The sequence below is a fragment of the Rhinopithecus bieti genome, unplaced genomic scaffold, assembly GCF_001698545.2.
Source record: "Rhinopithecus bieti isolate Rb0 unplaced genomic scaffold, ASM169854v2 scaffold_3062, whole genome shotgun sequence".
Taxonomy (NCBI): Eukaryota; Metazoa; Chordata; class Mammalia; order Primates; family Cercopithecidae; genus Rhinopithecus; species Rhinopithecus bieti.
In genome coordinates, this window is record NW_016804432.1 from 1,953,041 (window position 1) to 1,970,914 (window position 17,874).

The following is a 17,874-nucleotide window of genomic DNA, read 5'->3' on the forward strand; positions in this document are numbered from 1 at the left end:
AAAAAAAAAAAAAAAAAAAAACAGAATCTAGATTTTCTAACCATTTTACCATTTTAAATAACACCACAATGAACATCTTTGTGCATAGCTTTTTCTTTCTTTTGTATTATTACCCACACATAAATTCTACAATCAGGTTTGAGAAAACTGAAATTTTTAATATATGAAATGATTAATATTTCTAATATATATGTTATTTGCTTCCCATCAATGTTTCACAATGATAATAAACCATATATCTCATGTTATCTTTTTCAACATTTATCCTTTCCTCCCCACCTCCATCCCACCTCCTGAGGAGCTGCTGCTGCTTCTGACTTCCAATACACAGGCTGCAAATCACTGCTTCCTCTGACTCTTTGCTCTTCATTGTCTACAATATTCCTCCCATTTATATTGCACATCTTAAAGTGAGGGTCAGCTTCATAAAATCTGCTTTCTTCAAATTATATCCCTTTCCAGCTTTTACCTTGATGGCTATTCTTCCTGAAAGGGCTGTTTCCATGGCCTCTCCCACTTCCTCATTCTCCATTCCTTCCATACTCAGTGTAGCCAGGATTGCATTCTGTCTTTCTCACGCTCAGCCTGTCACTTGGATTCTCTTTTGCACTAGTCAGGAGTCCCCTAATTATACTCCCAGCTAGATTACCCTTCCTAAATAGTTCTGCTAGTGTCATCTTCACATTCACAACACTCCACTACAAACTCTTCCTTACCAAGTCAAGTTCCAATTCAAGGCCTTTCAATGTTCTGAGGCTGGTCACCTTTCCCAACCACTGTGCTTCTACATTCACTGTAGATCTGTGTCCTACTGATCTACTGTGCTCCCTGGGATTTTCCACTTCTAAACCTTTACTTCAAGGACACGACCTTCTGTCTGTTTTTCGAAATCTTACCATCTCTCAGAGCCAAACCCAAATGCTGCCTCCTCCATAAATCCTTCCTTAGCTATATCACTCCCTCCCTGATCTCTCATGCCACTTGTGTGCCTTCCTACCTGTCTTAGTCCATCCTGACTGCTATGCCAAATGCCATAGACAAGATGCCTTATAAAAAGCAGACATTTGTTTCTCATAGTTCTGGAGGCTGGAAGTTCAAGATCAAGATGCTGGCAGATTCGGTGTCTAGTGAGGACTTCCTGGTAGCTGTCTACTCACACTAACCTTACATGGTGGAAGAATGAGGGGTATCTCTCAGCCCTCTTTTCTGAGGGCACTAATCCTATTCATGAGGGCTTCACCCTCATGACCTAATCACTTCCCAAAGGCATCATCTTCTAATACCATCACCTTAAGGATGTGGATTTTAACATATAAACTTTAGGTGAACATAAACATTCAGGCTATAATGCTAGTATAATCACACATATAACTACTACATATAATTACATCACATATAACTACTGTTGCCATCCCAATCCTCCCTACTTGATTATACTTAAGGAAACCCTCTGGCGCCGCTAAATTTAGTGTCCCACACAACATTTAACACTATGCTTTACCTTTTATTGATTGATTGGTTGATTGATTGATTTAGAGACAGTGTGTTGTTCTGTTGCCCAGGCTGGAGTGTAGTGGTGTTACCATGGCTCACTGCAGCCTCGTCTTCCCAGGCTCAAGCAATCCTCCAACCTCAGCCTACCAAGTAGCTGGGACCACAGGCATGCACCACCACATGTTTTGATTTTTTTGTAAAGTTGAGGTCTCACTATGTTGCCCAAGCTGGTCTCAAACTCCTGGACTCAAGTGATCTTTCCTCCTTGGCCTCTCAAAATGCTGGTGTTACAGGTGTGAGCCACCACACCTGGCCTGCTTTGCTTTTTAAAGCAGGTTATCTGAAAGAGTTTTGGCATTTGTAGTAAATGCCCAATGAATTGGTAAAGAGAAGAACTATCTTTCAGTGCTTGAAGGTGTTTAATTTGGGTGGATGTGGAAATGAGAAAGGGTCTCTCTGGCAAGAGAAATAGGCATCAGCATTATCTTTATGAGTTATAGCTGCAACAAATGCTTGCCAAAGAATGTTTACCAGCTTTATAGGTGTTTGTATGAAGAGAGCAAATGTCTATTTTTTTATGTTTTTAAATATAAAGGTTGATGCTATGGCTCTCTTTTCAAACTTATAGAAAGTGGGCTCAGCAATTCCTGTCAAGGCTGAAATAGTGATAGAAATCCGTTCTAATGTATAGCAATTTCAGACTTACAAAGGACATTCATATATACATTATCTCCAGTGATTTCCAAATAATGTTGAGATGAAAAGAAGGCAAACGTTTTCTGTGTAGAGGTGAAAGGAAAATTCCAAAGAGGGTAAAAAGTGCTTTACATGGGCCCCAGTAGTCAATAGTGGTAGATCTGAAATTTGAATTTAGATTTAATTCAAAATCTAGCATTCTTTCCACACCAGCTGATATTTTAGAATAAGATATCAGCTGCATACCAAAGCAGAGTGATTCATTGAGTGACACGAACCAGTTCAGTTTAGAGCTGGGACTAAAAGCAGAATCTCCCCAGTAGTGGGTCTCCCTGAATCCTCCGAGCCAGTGTCGCATGTGCATTTTGATGAGCATGCTCCAAGGATCATATTCCAGGTGGAATAGAGACTCTTCCACTGCAGTATAATCATCATTCTAAACTGGCGTGTTCTATCACATGGGATACCAGTGGCTCTTTCCACCTTTACAGAGTCTTCTTGGCTCTCGCACTGACTCCACAGCACTTTGCAAACCTCCACTACCTCCGTGACTAAAACTGAGCCCCATGAAATGCAGGGAACAAAATATCTTCAACCACATGAAGCGTCCTGTGTTCTCAATTGCTGTTTTTCTTTACTATACTCAGTGAAATTTTTTTCCTCTTTTCAAGAGTCTCCCTGGTATTTTGCTTGTGTAGATACTCTGGATTTCCTACCTTCTTCTCCCCTAGAAACCTTTAATCATTTCTACCTCACTGCTGCTCCCCAGACTCTCCTAATGGTTTACACTGCCATGCATAATGATTCCTTTCTCTAGAGAATGCTCCTGCAGGAGCATCTTATTATAATGATTACTTTTTTCCTGCTGGGCCTTTCAACAACCAATTTTTACTGGCAAAGAACTCTGTCAAAGGAATGAGGCAGGAGGGAAACTGTGAGCTGGGAGGGATAATTTTATAAATCACATCATGGGAGTACACCAGTCTCTTGTGGAATGTATTTGCTGAAAGGTTGCAAGTGGTCTGTTTTCTTCCAAGTAGTGTATGGCACTGTTCCTCCAACTTTCCTGGCTCAGGCTCTCACTAACTGTTGCTTTGTACAGCAGGGAGACGTTTTAAAGATGAATCCGAATGTGGAAGACTTCCATGATGATTACATTGACTTGCTAAAGGAACCAGCAAAAAATAAGCAGACAATATGCAATGAAGAAAGGAATAAGGTAAAGAAAACTACTTAACCTCAGCTATTCAGTACTTTTGCTTTGAGGTTAGAGTCATTGTTCATTGCAAAATAAAAGTGAATTGCAGCCTTCTTATCTATCCAAATAGAATTTCCCAATGTAAATGCAATGTGAGTTTCCTCCTTCCTTGCTTCCATTTGCTCCTTACTTCGTGCTTCTTCTCTCTGCTATGCTGTTTCCTCTGAGCTTCTCACTATCAAGTACTGAAACCATGACATTTCACAGTAGCATTGGGACAGCCATTTAAATGCCATGTCACCCCAAACCACTTCTGTTTTTCCCATCTCTAGCTGCCTTTTCCATTGTCTTTTTATATCCAATCCAACTTCAAATTTTACTTCTCCCTTTTCATCATATTGCCAAGCCATGATTTTTATTGTTTTACACGACCCATTAGCAAAGCTTAGTTCATGAAATTAGATAGTATCTTGTTCCCATAGACTCTACCTCTAAGATGATATTTCCAGGCACATTTACCAAACCATAGAATCCAGCTGAAATATAAGTACTAAAGTATTTAGAGAAATGTTTAAATTATTGTAAAACTTATGCACTTACTGATAAATTAAAGCATGTAATGACTACAGATACTCACAAAAATGCAAATGTATCATGATTTTGAAAGTATTATTTAAATCATAACATCATGATGGTTTTTTGGCATAAGTTGCTCACTCTCTATTCATAGCTGCTGGACTATAATTAGCTTTTGACTTTTTGCTTTGCCAAGTTGCCTGCTCCCAGTGTTTCTCTCCTGAGGAGCTGAAGGAACAATCAGAGTCAACATTATTCTCCACCGTTCTCAAATTAATAAAATATACTTCTTGTGACATGAGAGTTAAAAACAAACACAAACCCTCTCCATTTGTAGTGGTTATTTCATGGAGAAAGATTTATCTTTCCTGAAGTCAATACGGTTCTTTCAGCTTCCTTATAGGTCCTTTTCCACAGGTTAACCTATGCCAAGGCCTGGTGTAGTTACACAACCACCAGGCAGCAAGTACTGTTAAGCAAACTGCCTTTTTTTGTGGTAGGGTCTTGAGCCACTTAAATCCAGATTCCTCTCTGAGGCAAAGGAAAGCTGCCAAACTTTGGTCATTTTGCTGGATGTTATTCTTATATCAAATGATCTTACATTACTCCGTTTGGTCTAAATCAGGGTTTCTCAACCACAGCACTGTTGACATTTTGGCCACAGAATTCTCTATTGTGGAGAGCTGTCCTGTGCATTATAGGAGTTTTGCAGTATTCCTGGCCCTGCTCACTAGATGCCAGTAGCGTCTATTATACTAAAATCACTTCAGTTGAGAATGACTGGTTGATATAATAAAGAATAGCCTTAAATGCACCACATTTTCTTAAAAAGGTTTCTAAGAGTTACTAAATCCAGCATCCTATCATTTATTTTATGTAGTTCTGCACAATTTCCTACATTGTGAACTAGACACATTTACTAAGAACTCAGAAACAAAAATTATTGCTACCAAAGCAAACAAAATAATTTATACTTAGCAAAAGTAGTTTATCTTGCTTTTATTTTCTTATTAGAAGAAACAGATTCCTTTAAATTAAAAAAAAAAAAAAAGATTTACCTTCATGGAAAAATCACTTTTATTCTAATATAAACTAAAAGGATATAGCATCAGTCATTTCAGGTGTAAGTGAAAGTCTACAATTACAGCTGTCAAGAATTCTTATTAACATTATGTCATGTCCTGGTGCAATTGGTGTAGACAGCAAAATGAAAGGGTGGCAGTAATCTTCACTTTTAAGTAGCTCAATCACATCTACCCTCTTATTGTCTCTATTATTTATATGTACATCAGATGTAATGATTCTCCACAACCCCATGTGGGCAGATAGGAAGCACCAAGTGAAAAGCTGGTCCTGGTATTACTGCAGTCAATTCTGATACCCTTAAATGATGGTAGCCTTCCTGAGGAAATTATTTGAGTCGGAAAGAATAGTTCCACTGAACTACTACAGAATATATTCAACACAGGGATTTTTTTTCATGGAGTTAGCAAAGTATTTCTCATTTTTCAGACCCAAAAATACAGTAGGTGGAATTAGGCAGTTCACTAAATGCAACACACGGAGCACTGCTAACAGATTAGTGATGGTGTTTTATTCCCAACGTGAGCACCGAAGCTATGAAAACTCCTAAGATTAAATGGAAGCACACAGTATTAACAGGCTCACCTAAAGTCATGGAACTATTCGGTGGAAGATGGTGGCTTTTGATGCCAGCATTTAGAGTTATAGAATTTTAGTGCTAGAAGGGATTTAACAATAATCTGATCAAATATCATTTTACAGTTGAGGAAACTGAGGCCAAAAGGGATTAAATATATTGCCCTCCAAAAATTACAGAAAGTAGTGTAAAAACTGGCAGTCACCCCAATTCTCCTGAATTTTAACCACACACTTTTCCCACAAGACCAAATGGGAGCTCCCAGGAACTGGTGCATATACATAAGCTGTTTTGTAATGATACTGTAGATGTCCATGACAAACTTTTCCCGTCTTCCTATTTATCTGTTTACAAGCAATAGCATGGAAATATTTTTGCACCAAAGAATTCAGTGGAGTGCTCTTATCAGACTGGGTAAAGAGGATCCCTGCACTCCCCCTCTACCCTCAACACACACACACTAATCCTGATCACCTGGCAGGTATAGGAAGATGTCCCTGAAACACTTGCCTTGAAAAAATTTGGGAAGAGACAAAGTGTTCTTCTTCACCACCTCTCTGTTCCCTTTTCTTTTACCTTGTCCACGTAAAGTGCCCGAAAATGTCATATTACCCCTTTTTGTCTAAAGTCCCCGCTAAGGGCCTTCTCTACAAATGCCTCTTACAGACCAAGTCTTATGCTTAATATCTTTCTTTGTGTTCTTCCTACTTACTTTCATTAAATCTTATTTACCCAAAAGTAAGGCTATCTGTTATGGAGCTATTTTGGAAGATAAAGTCTTATGGTGTTCCTTCAAATTTACCACATAAGTAGTTCCCTGCTCTATGTACTTTGAGGATTGGTTCTGCCCCCTTAGTTGAATGGATATAGGAATATCACTGTATTCTCCCTTCCAGACACTTTTTCTGCCTACAGGGCAATGATTTAAATTCACGGAATTATGCCCATGAGCAGAAATGAAAGTTCGGAAGTCCTGACAGAGATAAGACTTGAAGCTATAGATTTAGTATTAATTAAGAGTTAATTGTTTACTAGATATGTAAGTGGGTGACATCTTGGAGGGGCAAAGAATATAGAGACAATTAGAGAACTTCAAGATAAGACTGCAAACCATTCATATATTTAGAAGGTGGGAAAAGAAAAGGAATCAACAAAAGACAAAGATCAGCCTCTCAATTTGATATAAGAAAAGCAGATTGAGAGTTGAGCTGTGTTTTGGTGAATTAGATCACAGTTTCCCAGCTATTTTGCCAGATCTCAGACTGATGTAAATATGCCCTGTCTGTACTGAAAACCATAGATTTATTTAACCTTTTCTGGGTAAATAACACACACATTTTTTTTTCTAATAACAAACATGGTTTTATGGTGAAGAAATATTAACAAATAATTAGTATATGTGAATGTTTGGATAGCATTTTCATAGTTGAAAACTAGACAGTTCTAGAAAATATAGGTCAGTGAGTTTTAAAGTAATGTTTCTTTATGTTTTTATGTTTAAACATCTTTTTAATGTTTACAGGCCGGGTGCTGTGGCTTATGCCTGTAATCCCAGCACTTTGGGAGGCTGAGGCAGGTAGATCACCTGAGGTCAGCAGTTCAAGATCTGCCTGGCCAACATGGTGAAACCCTGTCTCTACTAAAAATACAAAAGTTGCTGGGCATGATGGCAGGTGCCTGTAATACCAGCTACTCGGGAGGCTAAGGCAGGAGAATCATTTGAACTTGGGAGGTGCAGGTTGCAGTGAGCCGAGATTGTACCATTGCACTCCAGCATTGGCAACAAGAGTGAAATTCCATCTCAAAAATAAAAAAAAAAATAAAATGATGTTTCCATAAAATTCCACAGTGACTTAAAACTAAAATCTTATTTGCATTTTAATTTTCTTAAAATTTGTATATGATACATAATAGATGTACATAGTTTTGAAGTACTTGTGATAATTTAATACATTCATTTTTGCGTTTAAGAATAAAAGCAGAAGTGCCAAGAGCCAAATGGATTTACTCAGAAAACCACTTGCATGTATATTAAACTCACCTTATCTTGTTTCCTGAGATGATTATTTAATGAGTAATTCTAGATTAGTGCCATAGGCATAATTTATTATGGTTTCAAGAAGTCATTTGATAAACACACTTATGATACTCTCTTAAGTGGAGAAATGTGTACTGAATGAGGGTTTGGCCAAGTTATAATTGTACTCAAGAGTGTTAAGTAGTTCATCAACATCAACCTTGGAGAAGTCTGTCTTGTAGAGATATCTGACTTTGTTCTAAACACGGCAGTGTTCCACATTTTCATCAATAGCACTAATGGATGGAGGAGGTAGCAAATTTTAGTTGACTACAAATTCAGTATGAGTCAATGGTCCCGTGTGATTTTTATTTTAAAAAATGAACTAATACTATCACCTTAATAAAAACATATCATATAGGTCAAGAAGATGAGTCCACTGATTACTTACCATCTGGAAAGTAAACAACTCTAGAAACAAACATGTTTAATGGGGAGTTAAATGATTCCAGAAAAAGAATTGAGAAAACTCTCTCCCTCTTATTGATAGTAGAAATTATTGAGTGGTGTTATTTTCTGAGGAAAGTACTTTTTCTATTTTAGTTATTGTTAGAAGTGAAAAAATGATAGCCTTGGATTCCTTTCCTGTGTTTGGCACCAGCTGAAAGTAAGATACAGGAGTCAGGAACCAGTTAAAGCTGGATGGCTTGAACTTTTCTAGTGGGTTTCCCCAAACTTCGTGCCTGATTTAAATAGATTAAATGTGTACCTAGTCCACTTGGGTGCCCATCTAGACAACCACAGGCTTCACCTCCAGGGGATTTTCGTGCCTTAGAGCCAACCTGAACCCATGCATTTCATGAAAGGCAAATCCAAAAGAGAGCCTCATATAGACAGATCTGAGCATGCTCAGTTCCTTCTTCCAAACCCTCAATTAGGAAATAAATTCCTTCCCAGCAGGGATTCAGGAGTTGGGAGACTGGTCTGGACTTTTATTCAAGTTTCTCTCCTAAGCTTGTTGTAAATTTTCAGACAATTGTAACACATTATTCTTCTGTGGAGAGTCATAGATTACCTGATGAAGTCATTAAGGAGTTGTCATTGTCTGCCCCTGCAAGGCCATCAGGTCAACAAATGTCCCTGCTCTTCTATGAAGGACCTTGTGGTCCAGTAGGAGTGAGACCTCCCAGAAATGACCAAAATGATGACAGAGAGTTGAGGCAAAAGAAGACCTGAGAGTGTCTGGTACAGAGAAAGAGGCTTAGACAGGTTGTAGGACCAATTCTCCAAACAGTCAAAGAGCTGTTAAAATTGGAGAGCAGCTGGACTTTTTGTGTAGCTCCAGGAGGCCAATTCAGATCCATTGGTGGAAATTGTAGGAAGGCAGATCTTTGCTACATATAGGAAGATATTCTTAACACAAGTAAGGTGCACATTCTCAAAGTACTCTTTCAGAAAAAGCATTCAAATAGAGGCTGCCAGAATGTTGTAGCGGAGATTCTTAGACAATAGGTGTTTGATCAAAGTCCCTATAAGGAGGAAAATAAACATTCTACTTTCATGAAGAGAGAGACTGAGCTAAGATGTGGAACGACAACCAAAAGAAGGAGGGGCAATTAATAATTTTAATATTCTTTTTAATGAGAGGAACTTCTAAGAACATCTGGGTTTTAGACTCAGGATTTAAACTTTGACTAAATGGCAGAAGGAAACCACTTTCTCTAAGCTGGGTTAATGTTTCTCTAAGGAGAGATCATCTCTGTGGGACAGTAGAAGCAACATTGTTTTGCTTCTGCTCTTCAACCTGAAAACACATTTTTTTTTTTTATTCTGGAGACAAAGTTTCACTCTTGTCGCCCAGGCTGGGGTGCAATGGCGCAATCTCCACTCACTGCAACCTCTGCCTCCTGAGTTCAAGAGATTCTCCTGCTTCAGCCTCCCAAAGTAGCTGCGATTACAGGCACCCATCACCATGCCTAGCTAATTTTTTGTTTTGTTTTGTTTTTTGAGACAGAGTCTCACTCTGTTGCCCAGGCTAGAGTGCAGTGGTGCAATCTTGGCTTACTGCAACTTCTGCCTCCTGGGTTCAAGCTATTCTCCTGACTCAGCCTCCCGAGTAACTGGGACTACAAGAGCGCACCACCATGCCCGGCTAATTTTATGCACTTTTAGTAGAGATGGGGTTTCACCATGTTAGCCAGGATGGTCTCTATCTCCTGAACTCGTGATCTGCCCATCTTGGCCTCCCAAAGTGCTGGGATTACAGGAATGAGCCACCGTGCCCGGCCTTATTTTCTTAAAAATCACTTACAAAGTGTATATCAAGAGCAGGACTACAGGCTAAAATCAAAAACTCAAAGGCAAGGCAAGACGTGACTTTCCTATATGCATCAGTTACTACACGACAAAACCCAGTACATACTAAATAAGAAGGCACCCAAATTGCTGAGGAACAGCATAAAAAGGAGATATAAAACAAACAGGTGGGGATAGATGAGATCACTTTTCAGCTTCAATGTTCTTTTGAGTCTATGAAACAGGGACATTTGAGCCTCTTCTTAAACCAGAGATGGATGTGGATTAGACTAGGACAGTGGAAGCAGAGAAAGAAGTACTGCTACTCATAGCTCCTAGCAGAACTACACTCCGATTGGAGCAAAGAGACAAGTGGCAGGTGCTTTCCTATTGTATCTTGATATGCTCTCTTGGGAAAGGCCATCATGTCTGATTGTTCCATTAATATCTACCTCCTCCACTAGGGTATCATCTTCTCAGCTGCAGAGACTGATCTACTTGTATTCACCAAATTATGCCTCTAATACTAGCATGGTTCCTAGCAGTATGTGCTCAATAAATATTTTTTCAATGCAAGAATAAACTAAGGGACTTTAAGAAAATAAAACTAGTCATGAAGAATTGCTTTCTCTATATAAGGTACATAGAGGGCTCAAATGCATAGAGCAAGAGAATAGAATGGTAGTTGACAAAGGCTGAGTCGGGGGAAGATTGAAGATGAGCGGGTTAGTGTTTAGTGGATAGAGTTTCACCTGGAAAAATGAAAAAGTTCTGGAGATGGGTGGCAGTGATAGTTACACTCAATGTGAATGCACTTAATGCCATTGAACCGCACACTTAAACATGGTTGAAGTGGTACATTTTTTGTATATTTCACTATAATTTATTTTAAAAAGGAATGGTTTTCTTGAGAGAGAAGACAGGTTATTCTGGGAGGGTCCGAGGAATCACCTAACAAGGGAGTCTCTGATGGTCAGCATCTGTGAGTTCACAAGGAGTGTAGACAAGCCAGACCTAAGCTGACTTTGCTGGTGTTCAGTATCTGTGTGTTTACAGCAAGTGTAGACAAGCCAGACCTAAGCTGACTTTGCTGTTTGAGGAGACTCCTCAGATCATGGTTTGAAAGATGTTGATCCAGTCCAACCCCTTCACTACAGATGGAAACTAGGGCTTTCTCTCTTCTGTTCACAAGGTCTATCACATTTTACTCGGAACTTGAGGTCTTTGTAATGATTCCTTAGTCATGAGAAGTGGGACTGTGCTCAGGATAGACAGACAAATGGTTTCCCTCTAGCCCCTAAGTTTTGACCCCCTGTACGTTTTCTCAAGTTGTCTCTCTGAAGTTGAGTTTTACTGTAATTGAAACTGGAAAAAGAAAAATGAATGAATAAGGATGATTTGGCTTTTCTGTTTACAAGGGGCAGGTACAGGTGGCAGATCTTTTGGCCATCAATGGAACAGGGGAAGATCGGCTCCCACAAGACCTGAAGGTGTCCGCTGACAAGGAGGGTGGCGTCCAGGGCCTGCTCCTGCCTGAAGACATGCTCTCAGGGGAAGAATATGAGTGTGTCTCACCTGATGACATCTCCTTGCCTCCTCTCCCAGGAAGCCCTGAGTCCCCCCTTGCACCATCTGACATGGAGGTGGAAGAGCCTGTCAGCTCCTCCCTCAGCCTTCACATAAACAGCTATGGGGTGCAGTCTGGGACCAGCAGCCCAGGGGATGCCCAAGAATCTGTTCTTCCGCCACCTGTTGCATTTGCGGATGCATGCAATGATAAGAGAGAAACATTTTCAAGTCATTTTGAGAGGCCCTACCTCCAGTGCAAAGCTGAGCCCCCACTAACCTCCGGAGGATTCCTGGAAAAGAGTACTGCCTTACACAGAATCAGTGCTGAACATCCAGAGAGCATGATGAGTGAAGTGCATGACAGAGCTTTACAGCAGCACCCTCAGGCTCAGGGCGGTTTGCTAGAAACACGGGAGAAAATGCATGCTGACAATAACTTCACTAAAACCCAAGATAGGCTGCATGCTTCCCCTGATGCATTCTCAGGCCTCAGGTTTCAGTCAGGCACCAGCAGGGGCTATCAGAGGCAAATGGTTCCTCAAGAAGAGATTAAAAGCACGTCAGCAAAGAGCAGCGTGGTCAGCCTAGCTGACCAGGCACCTAATTTCTCCAGACTCGTGTCTAATGTAACTGTCATGGAAGGTTCTCCAGTGACTTTGGAAGTTGAAGTAACAGGATTTCCAGAGCCTACACTGACATGGTGGGTAGCCTATAATGACAAGCCATAAATGCAAACAAATTCAATCACAGAGAAAAATCATTCTGTGAGCACTAACTGAAAGGTTTAGGGCTAGCTGATTAATATTCTATGACACTGCAACTCAGCATGATTCAATCTCACATCAGACCCCTCTCATTTCAGAAGCAGCATAGTTAATACCTTTAAGAAAAATAAAAGGTAACCATATGAAGTACTAATAATTTAACAAATTTCCAAAGCACTGTAGGTTGGTTGTGCTTGTTTTTTTCTGTTTAACATTCCACATTTCTAAAGATTGTGGGTTGAAATTATTTTCTATTGTCTATTTCTATATAAGCATGGCATCTGCTTGTTTTAACTACCTTTATGCAATTGAAAAATACAAGAATTTGGTTTTTTTTCCCTTCTCATTTACCTCTTTCATCTTTTTCCTCTTTCCAACAGAGTCACGCATGTCATCTTTGCAACATTTTATTTTACTAGGATTTCTTTTTACAAATTTTTTCAATGTGAGAGGTGGAATAAAATATTTCTGTCACAGTTGCTCCAGGTGACAGGCAATAAACTCATTTTGTAAGGTAGTATAATAACTGAGCTGTGAACGATATGATTTCACTCTGGAGACATCATTATTTTTTAGCCTATTTGTTTCAGTAAAAGCAAACTGTAGAATACTGGTTTTGCATTGCCTACTGTTGGTAACAAAAGCAGTTCTTTCTCAATATGTGGGTTACTTTTAAACATCTGGAAAATTCTCATCCTTAAGTAAATTTATTTGAGAACAAAGTTACAAATCTGCGAGAGCTAGTTTATACTTATAAACTAAGATTAAGTAAAATAGCATTTATTGATCACAATGTTTCAGTAGATATTAAATGATCAGTTTCGATTATTGTATGTGCCCATGTACTTGAAATATGAACCAGTTATCCAAGGAACTTATGAGAAAACTTTGGTTTCTCAAATTATTAAAAGAAACTGCACTTGTGCTATATTAGTGCGGTCACTTTTGCTTTTTGTTTTATTGTCTTTATTATTGCATGCTTTTTTACAAATCAGGAGTGTCATATTCATGAATTTTAAAAATATTTAATTCATTATTAAATCTCAGTTCACTCCAAAGAAAATGTTGTCAGATGTGTTTCTTGTTTTTGTCCACACAGTAAATATTAATAATTTGGTTAGTATGTATGTGGTTAAAGAACCACTGCTACATACATGTTGTTGAAGAGTATCACAGTGTCGTAAACAGATGTTTTGCCATTAGATTTTCAACTGTGCTCAATTAGTAACTGACAAGCTTTCAGGATATCGTACATTCTTAGGACACCCAGGAAAAGGCGAAGTTATCACTTAGGCAATGGGAACAGAAGACGATTCAGATTTGTCATCACCCCTGAGTGGTTGATTGTGGGTATAAATAAATAAACAAGAATCTCAGATATACAAAATAAACAAATTATTTGCTTTATAAAAACATGCAGTTAAGCACTCATGTTCATAGGAAACTTTTAGAAATATGTTATTAGTCATAATCCAGTTGCATAAATACCTTTTATAATTACAAGCCATTTTCTTCTAATGAAATTGCTTCAAAAAAATTAAATGAAGTGATTTCATCAGGAGGTGATGTTAAGTCCAGTCCTCTAAAACAGCACATCTGTATTGTCGTGTGGATACTGTGGTATGAATATGATGGAGTAGATGAGTCTCACTCCAGTACAATTTCTGAGGAGTCCCAGCTGCTGTTCCAGAGTGGCAAAAAGAATAAAGCTGGACAACATGAGGGTGCCATTTCACACCCTAGGTAATTGTTACTATGAGCAAATGGTGGCCTAATGTGACAGATGGTCTGTTTTGTTTTTGTTTTTAGATGTAGCTGTATATCTGAATTTTCATATGCAATATTCCAATTTTTAAAGGATTTCAAAAAATTCAGTTTTCCAAAAACATTGTCTGAGCCAGTTGAAGCAATTCTCTCCCCACCAGTTGCCAACTTTGGCTTGAAAGATAAACAGCCCATAATACCAGCTTCTCAGGAGGCTGAGGCAGGCAGATTGCTTGAAACCAGGAGTTCAAGACCAGTCTGGGTAACACAGTGAGATCCTGTCTCTTAAAAAGAATAAAAAATAAAAAACTTAGCCTGCTCATGGTAGTAGGCGCCTGTAGTCCCAGCTACTTGAGAGCCAGAGGTGGGAGGATTGCTTGAGCCCAGGAGTTTGAGGCTGCAGTGATCTCTGATTCTGCTACTGCACTCTAACCTACTAAAGAAAAAAAGATAAAGAGCCCCACTGGAATTTGTTGTGGCTACAACGTTCCTACTAATCCTAGGGAATATTGCGTGGTAATAGGCCTGTTTGCAACCATTATTAGAACTTGGAAATAATGTGAATAAATAGCAAACCTGACTTTAAAAACTGCCTCTCTGCTTCAGGTACAAGAAGGGCCAGAAACTGTCTACAGATGGGCACTTACAGGTTTTGCACAAGGAGAGAAGGCATTCCGTGTTCATTCCGAAGGTATGCAAGGCAGACGAAGGCCTCTATGTGGCTCAGGCCCAAAACCCTAGCGGCACTCTCTCTTCCAATGTCATCCTCCATGTGACGGGTAACTGCAGGCCGCCAATCACAAGAATAAACTGGATAACCCTGTGTGTCGTCTATGTTAGTGTGTCCCTAATGTACTGGCTACTCACACAATAACTGTGGTATTGGCACCAATGGACATTATTCTCATGTGCCTAAAGAACAATACCACTGTTTATCTTCCTGAACCTCCTGCAAAGCATCTCGCACCAAGTGTATCTCCAGTCTCATCACCATACCTGTTTGGCCAATACCACTGCTAGGTGAAATAATCAAATTTTCTTGAGTGTTTAATATAGTTGAGAAGCTTGATAAATTATCTGTAGTGGATAAGAACATATTTTTGTACTCTAGAAAGAGATGTTTTCAACATAATATGCAGCAAAATTATTCTATGCCTATTCCCTCCTAATTTAAGGGTGTGCAGATGAAGGCTGGCATTGGCATAGAGATGTGCTAAATTTCAAATACAGTTGTTTATTTACTTTTAATTGTATTTGAAAACATCTCTTTGTAGGGAATATCAGTAGAACTATTGAATTGATGTTGTATTTTTGCATTAGCTATCCTTTAATTTTGCTTTCCATGTCTTGATCTTTTTACTGAAATGCATTCTGTGTAATTTCAACATAGACTACATTCCTGAGTCTGATGATATCACTGTAAATAATCATTCCTCATGTTGCTCTCACGGGTTTGACATTGGAGAATAGATGTGGCATCAACTTTAAATAGAGTTTCCATCTTTTGTCAGCTCTGCATGTCATATAGCAAGATGGAATACAGGTTGCAAGAAAGAACCAGCATTATTCCTGACATTCTATTGATGTGTTTTGAGCAGCAATGTCTACAACTGTAACCAGGTGTTTCTGCTTCTAATCTTGATTCTGCTGATGACCATTTTTACACTCTATGGCAAAGCATCTCATTGCCTCAGTTTCCTGTCTGGAAAATGAGTTCATCATCTACCTCTTGGGCAATTGAAAGTTTTCATTTTGTGTCTTTTAAACATCTGGAAAATGGGAAGCACTCTATGAGGGCTAAGGATAATGGTATTGTTTAATGTAATTTGTTGTCAGACTGGCCTCCTGCTCACTATTTCTTTTTTTTTTTTTTTAGATGCTGTTTTTTTAGAATATTAAATTAAAGGAGTGCTGTTAGTATGTAATTTTCAACTAGTTCCATGGGGGAAAGTGATGGTTTATGAATTAGAGCTTAAATTCCTATCTAATTTCTTAAGACTGCATTCTTTTCAAAGACTTGAAATTAAACTCAGGAGGATGCATTTTGCTTGTTCCAAGGGGAAATGTGTAATAAAATGGTAAGACATGAATTTCTATCCTATTTATAATAATTATGAGGCGATATTATTGAAGATCCTATGCCTGTTCTGAACACTTATCAGAAAAGATCATTTTTTGGCTTCCTTTTAAAAATAAGCATGAAGTAAGGAGCAATTGTTTTTCTTAGATTTTAAACGTCTAGTTCTTATTATGCGAGGAAAATGCTTTTAGTTGAAAGAATAATTCCATTCACGAGATTTTTGATGAAGGAAGAATTAACTATGTTGCTGGAAGACTGTCCTACAAATAATCAAAAAGTATTTAAATGTAATATAGTTCAAGTTGTTATTAAAAAGTTACTGAATTGTTTATCTGAAGATGTGGAAATGTATACTCAATAAAAAGTTCGTCATGTACTTTCTTGGTGCTGCAGTATCCGCAATTTAATGTAAAGAATTAAATCTCGTGCCCTCAAATTTTGATAGAACCATAATTAAAAGCTGTATAACCACAGCGCTAAGAAGTTCTCTTAACGAGCTGTTTCTTGTTTCTTTTTTTTTTTTTTTGTTTTTTGGAGAAAGACTCGCGTGTGGAGTGCCAGTGGTGCCACTTGGCCTTACTGCAACCTCCACCTCCGGGTTTCAAGCGATTCTTCTGCTTCAGCCTCGCCGAGTACTAGGATATAGGCGTGCTACCTAAGTGTTTCTGTTTGTTAGTAGAAACCAGGCTTTCACCATGTTGGCCAGGCCTGGGCCTCGAGCCTCCCAAAGTGCCAGGATTACAGGTATGGGAGCACCATACCCGGCCTCTTGTATCCTTTTTTTTCCAATTTCAAGATAATGTGCGAATGTTGCCTAACTGCTATTGCCTATGTGAAGCTAAAGGAGTAAAAACCATGTTCATGTCCAAAGATAGCCAGTTGAGACCTGGTAACAACACTGTTCTCTCTCTCCGCCTTTCTCTTTCTTATGAATTGGCCAGCGGATCTCCCTTTCCATTTGTGTCAACATGGTTGAATTGTGTGTTGGGTTGTTAGGGCGTGGGAATTCCTGTTTGTTTTCTCTGATTGCATGCTTGTTCATGTTAACTCTTTGGGGAGCACGACGTGAGATACGATATACATCCACGGTGTTATGATGGAAAGAAAGCATGCCAAAAGCCATTCTGAGGAGCAGAGAAAGTGGTGTGGGGAGCACAAGCAGCATCAGAAATGAGTACTACTGCTGATTATTCAGATTAGAGTACAGATAGCTTTCTGTGTACCTATCCCTCGTACCTGTTCATCTGGTGCTATTGATTGACTCACCAGCAGCAGTAAAGAATAATTATTCAGTCTATTCTTCTGGTTATGTTTAATTTCAAGAAACTTTACAGTGTGGATTTCTTTTATTGCTGGGATTTCTGTTTGACGCAAACAATTCTTCTTACTGAAAGTTAGTCAATTGCAGTACTGGTTACAGAACGTAAGACCAGGAAATTTAAGTGTTGTTTCTATTTACGGGCTATATACCTAATTTATAAACGATTTACTTCTAGGAGAAGAATCGCTGAAATGGTTAGTAATATCAAAAGATTTTCAACAAGCAAACCTAAAATGAAGAGAAAGATTAAAAATTATATGTGTTACAGCTCTTCTAGAATTTGTCTGGCAGGTTTTCTGGTGAAAATTAAATTCAAGATTTTCACCAGAAAACTTTTAAAACTTCCAAACTCTTAAACAAATTGTAAATACTTGATACTTCGAAGAACTGCAAAACAAAACGTTTTTAAATTTTCATAAGGCAAAATCATTGAGTTTTCC

The 17,874-nt window shown here is 38.7% G+C and overlaps 1 protein-coding gene across 1 annotated transcript in view; it reads left to right on the top strand.

Moving 5' to 3' along the window:
• Positions 1-16,140, top strand: part of CCDC141 (coiled-coil domain containing 141) — a 215,293-nt gene extending 199,153 nt beyond the window's left edge. The window contains 3 exon segments of the mRNA XM_017868275.1: positions 3,293-3,409; positions 11,355-12,205; positions 14,640-16,140. Of these exon segments, the coding sequence (XP_017723764.1) occupies positions 3,293-3,409; positions 11,355-12,205; positions 14,640-14,907 (1,236 nt within the window). The 3' untranslated portion in view covers positions 14,908-16,140.
• Positions 16,141-17,874: the final 1,734 nt, after the last annotated feature.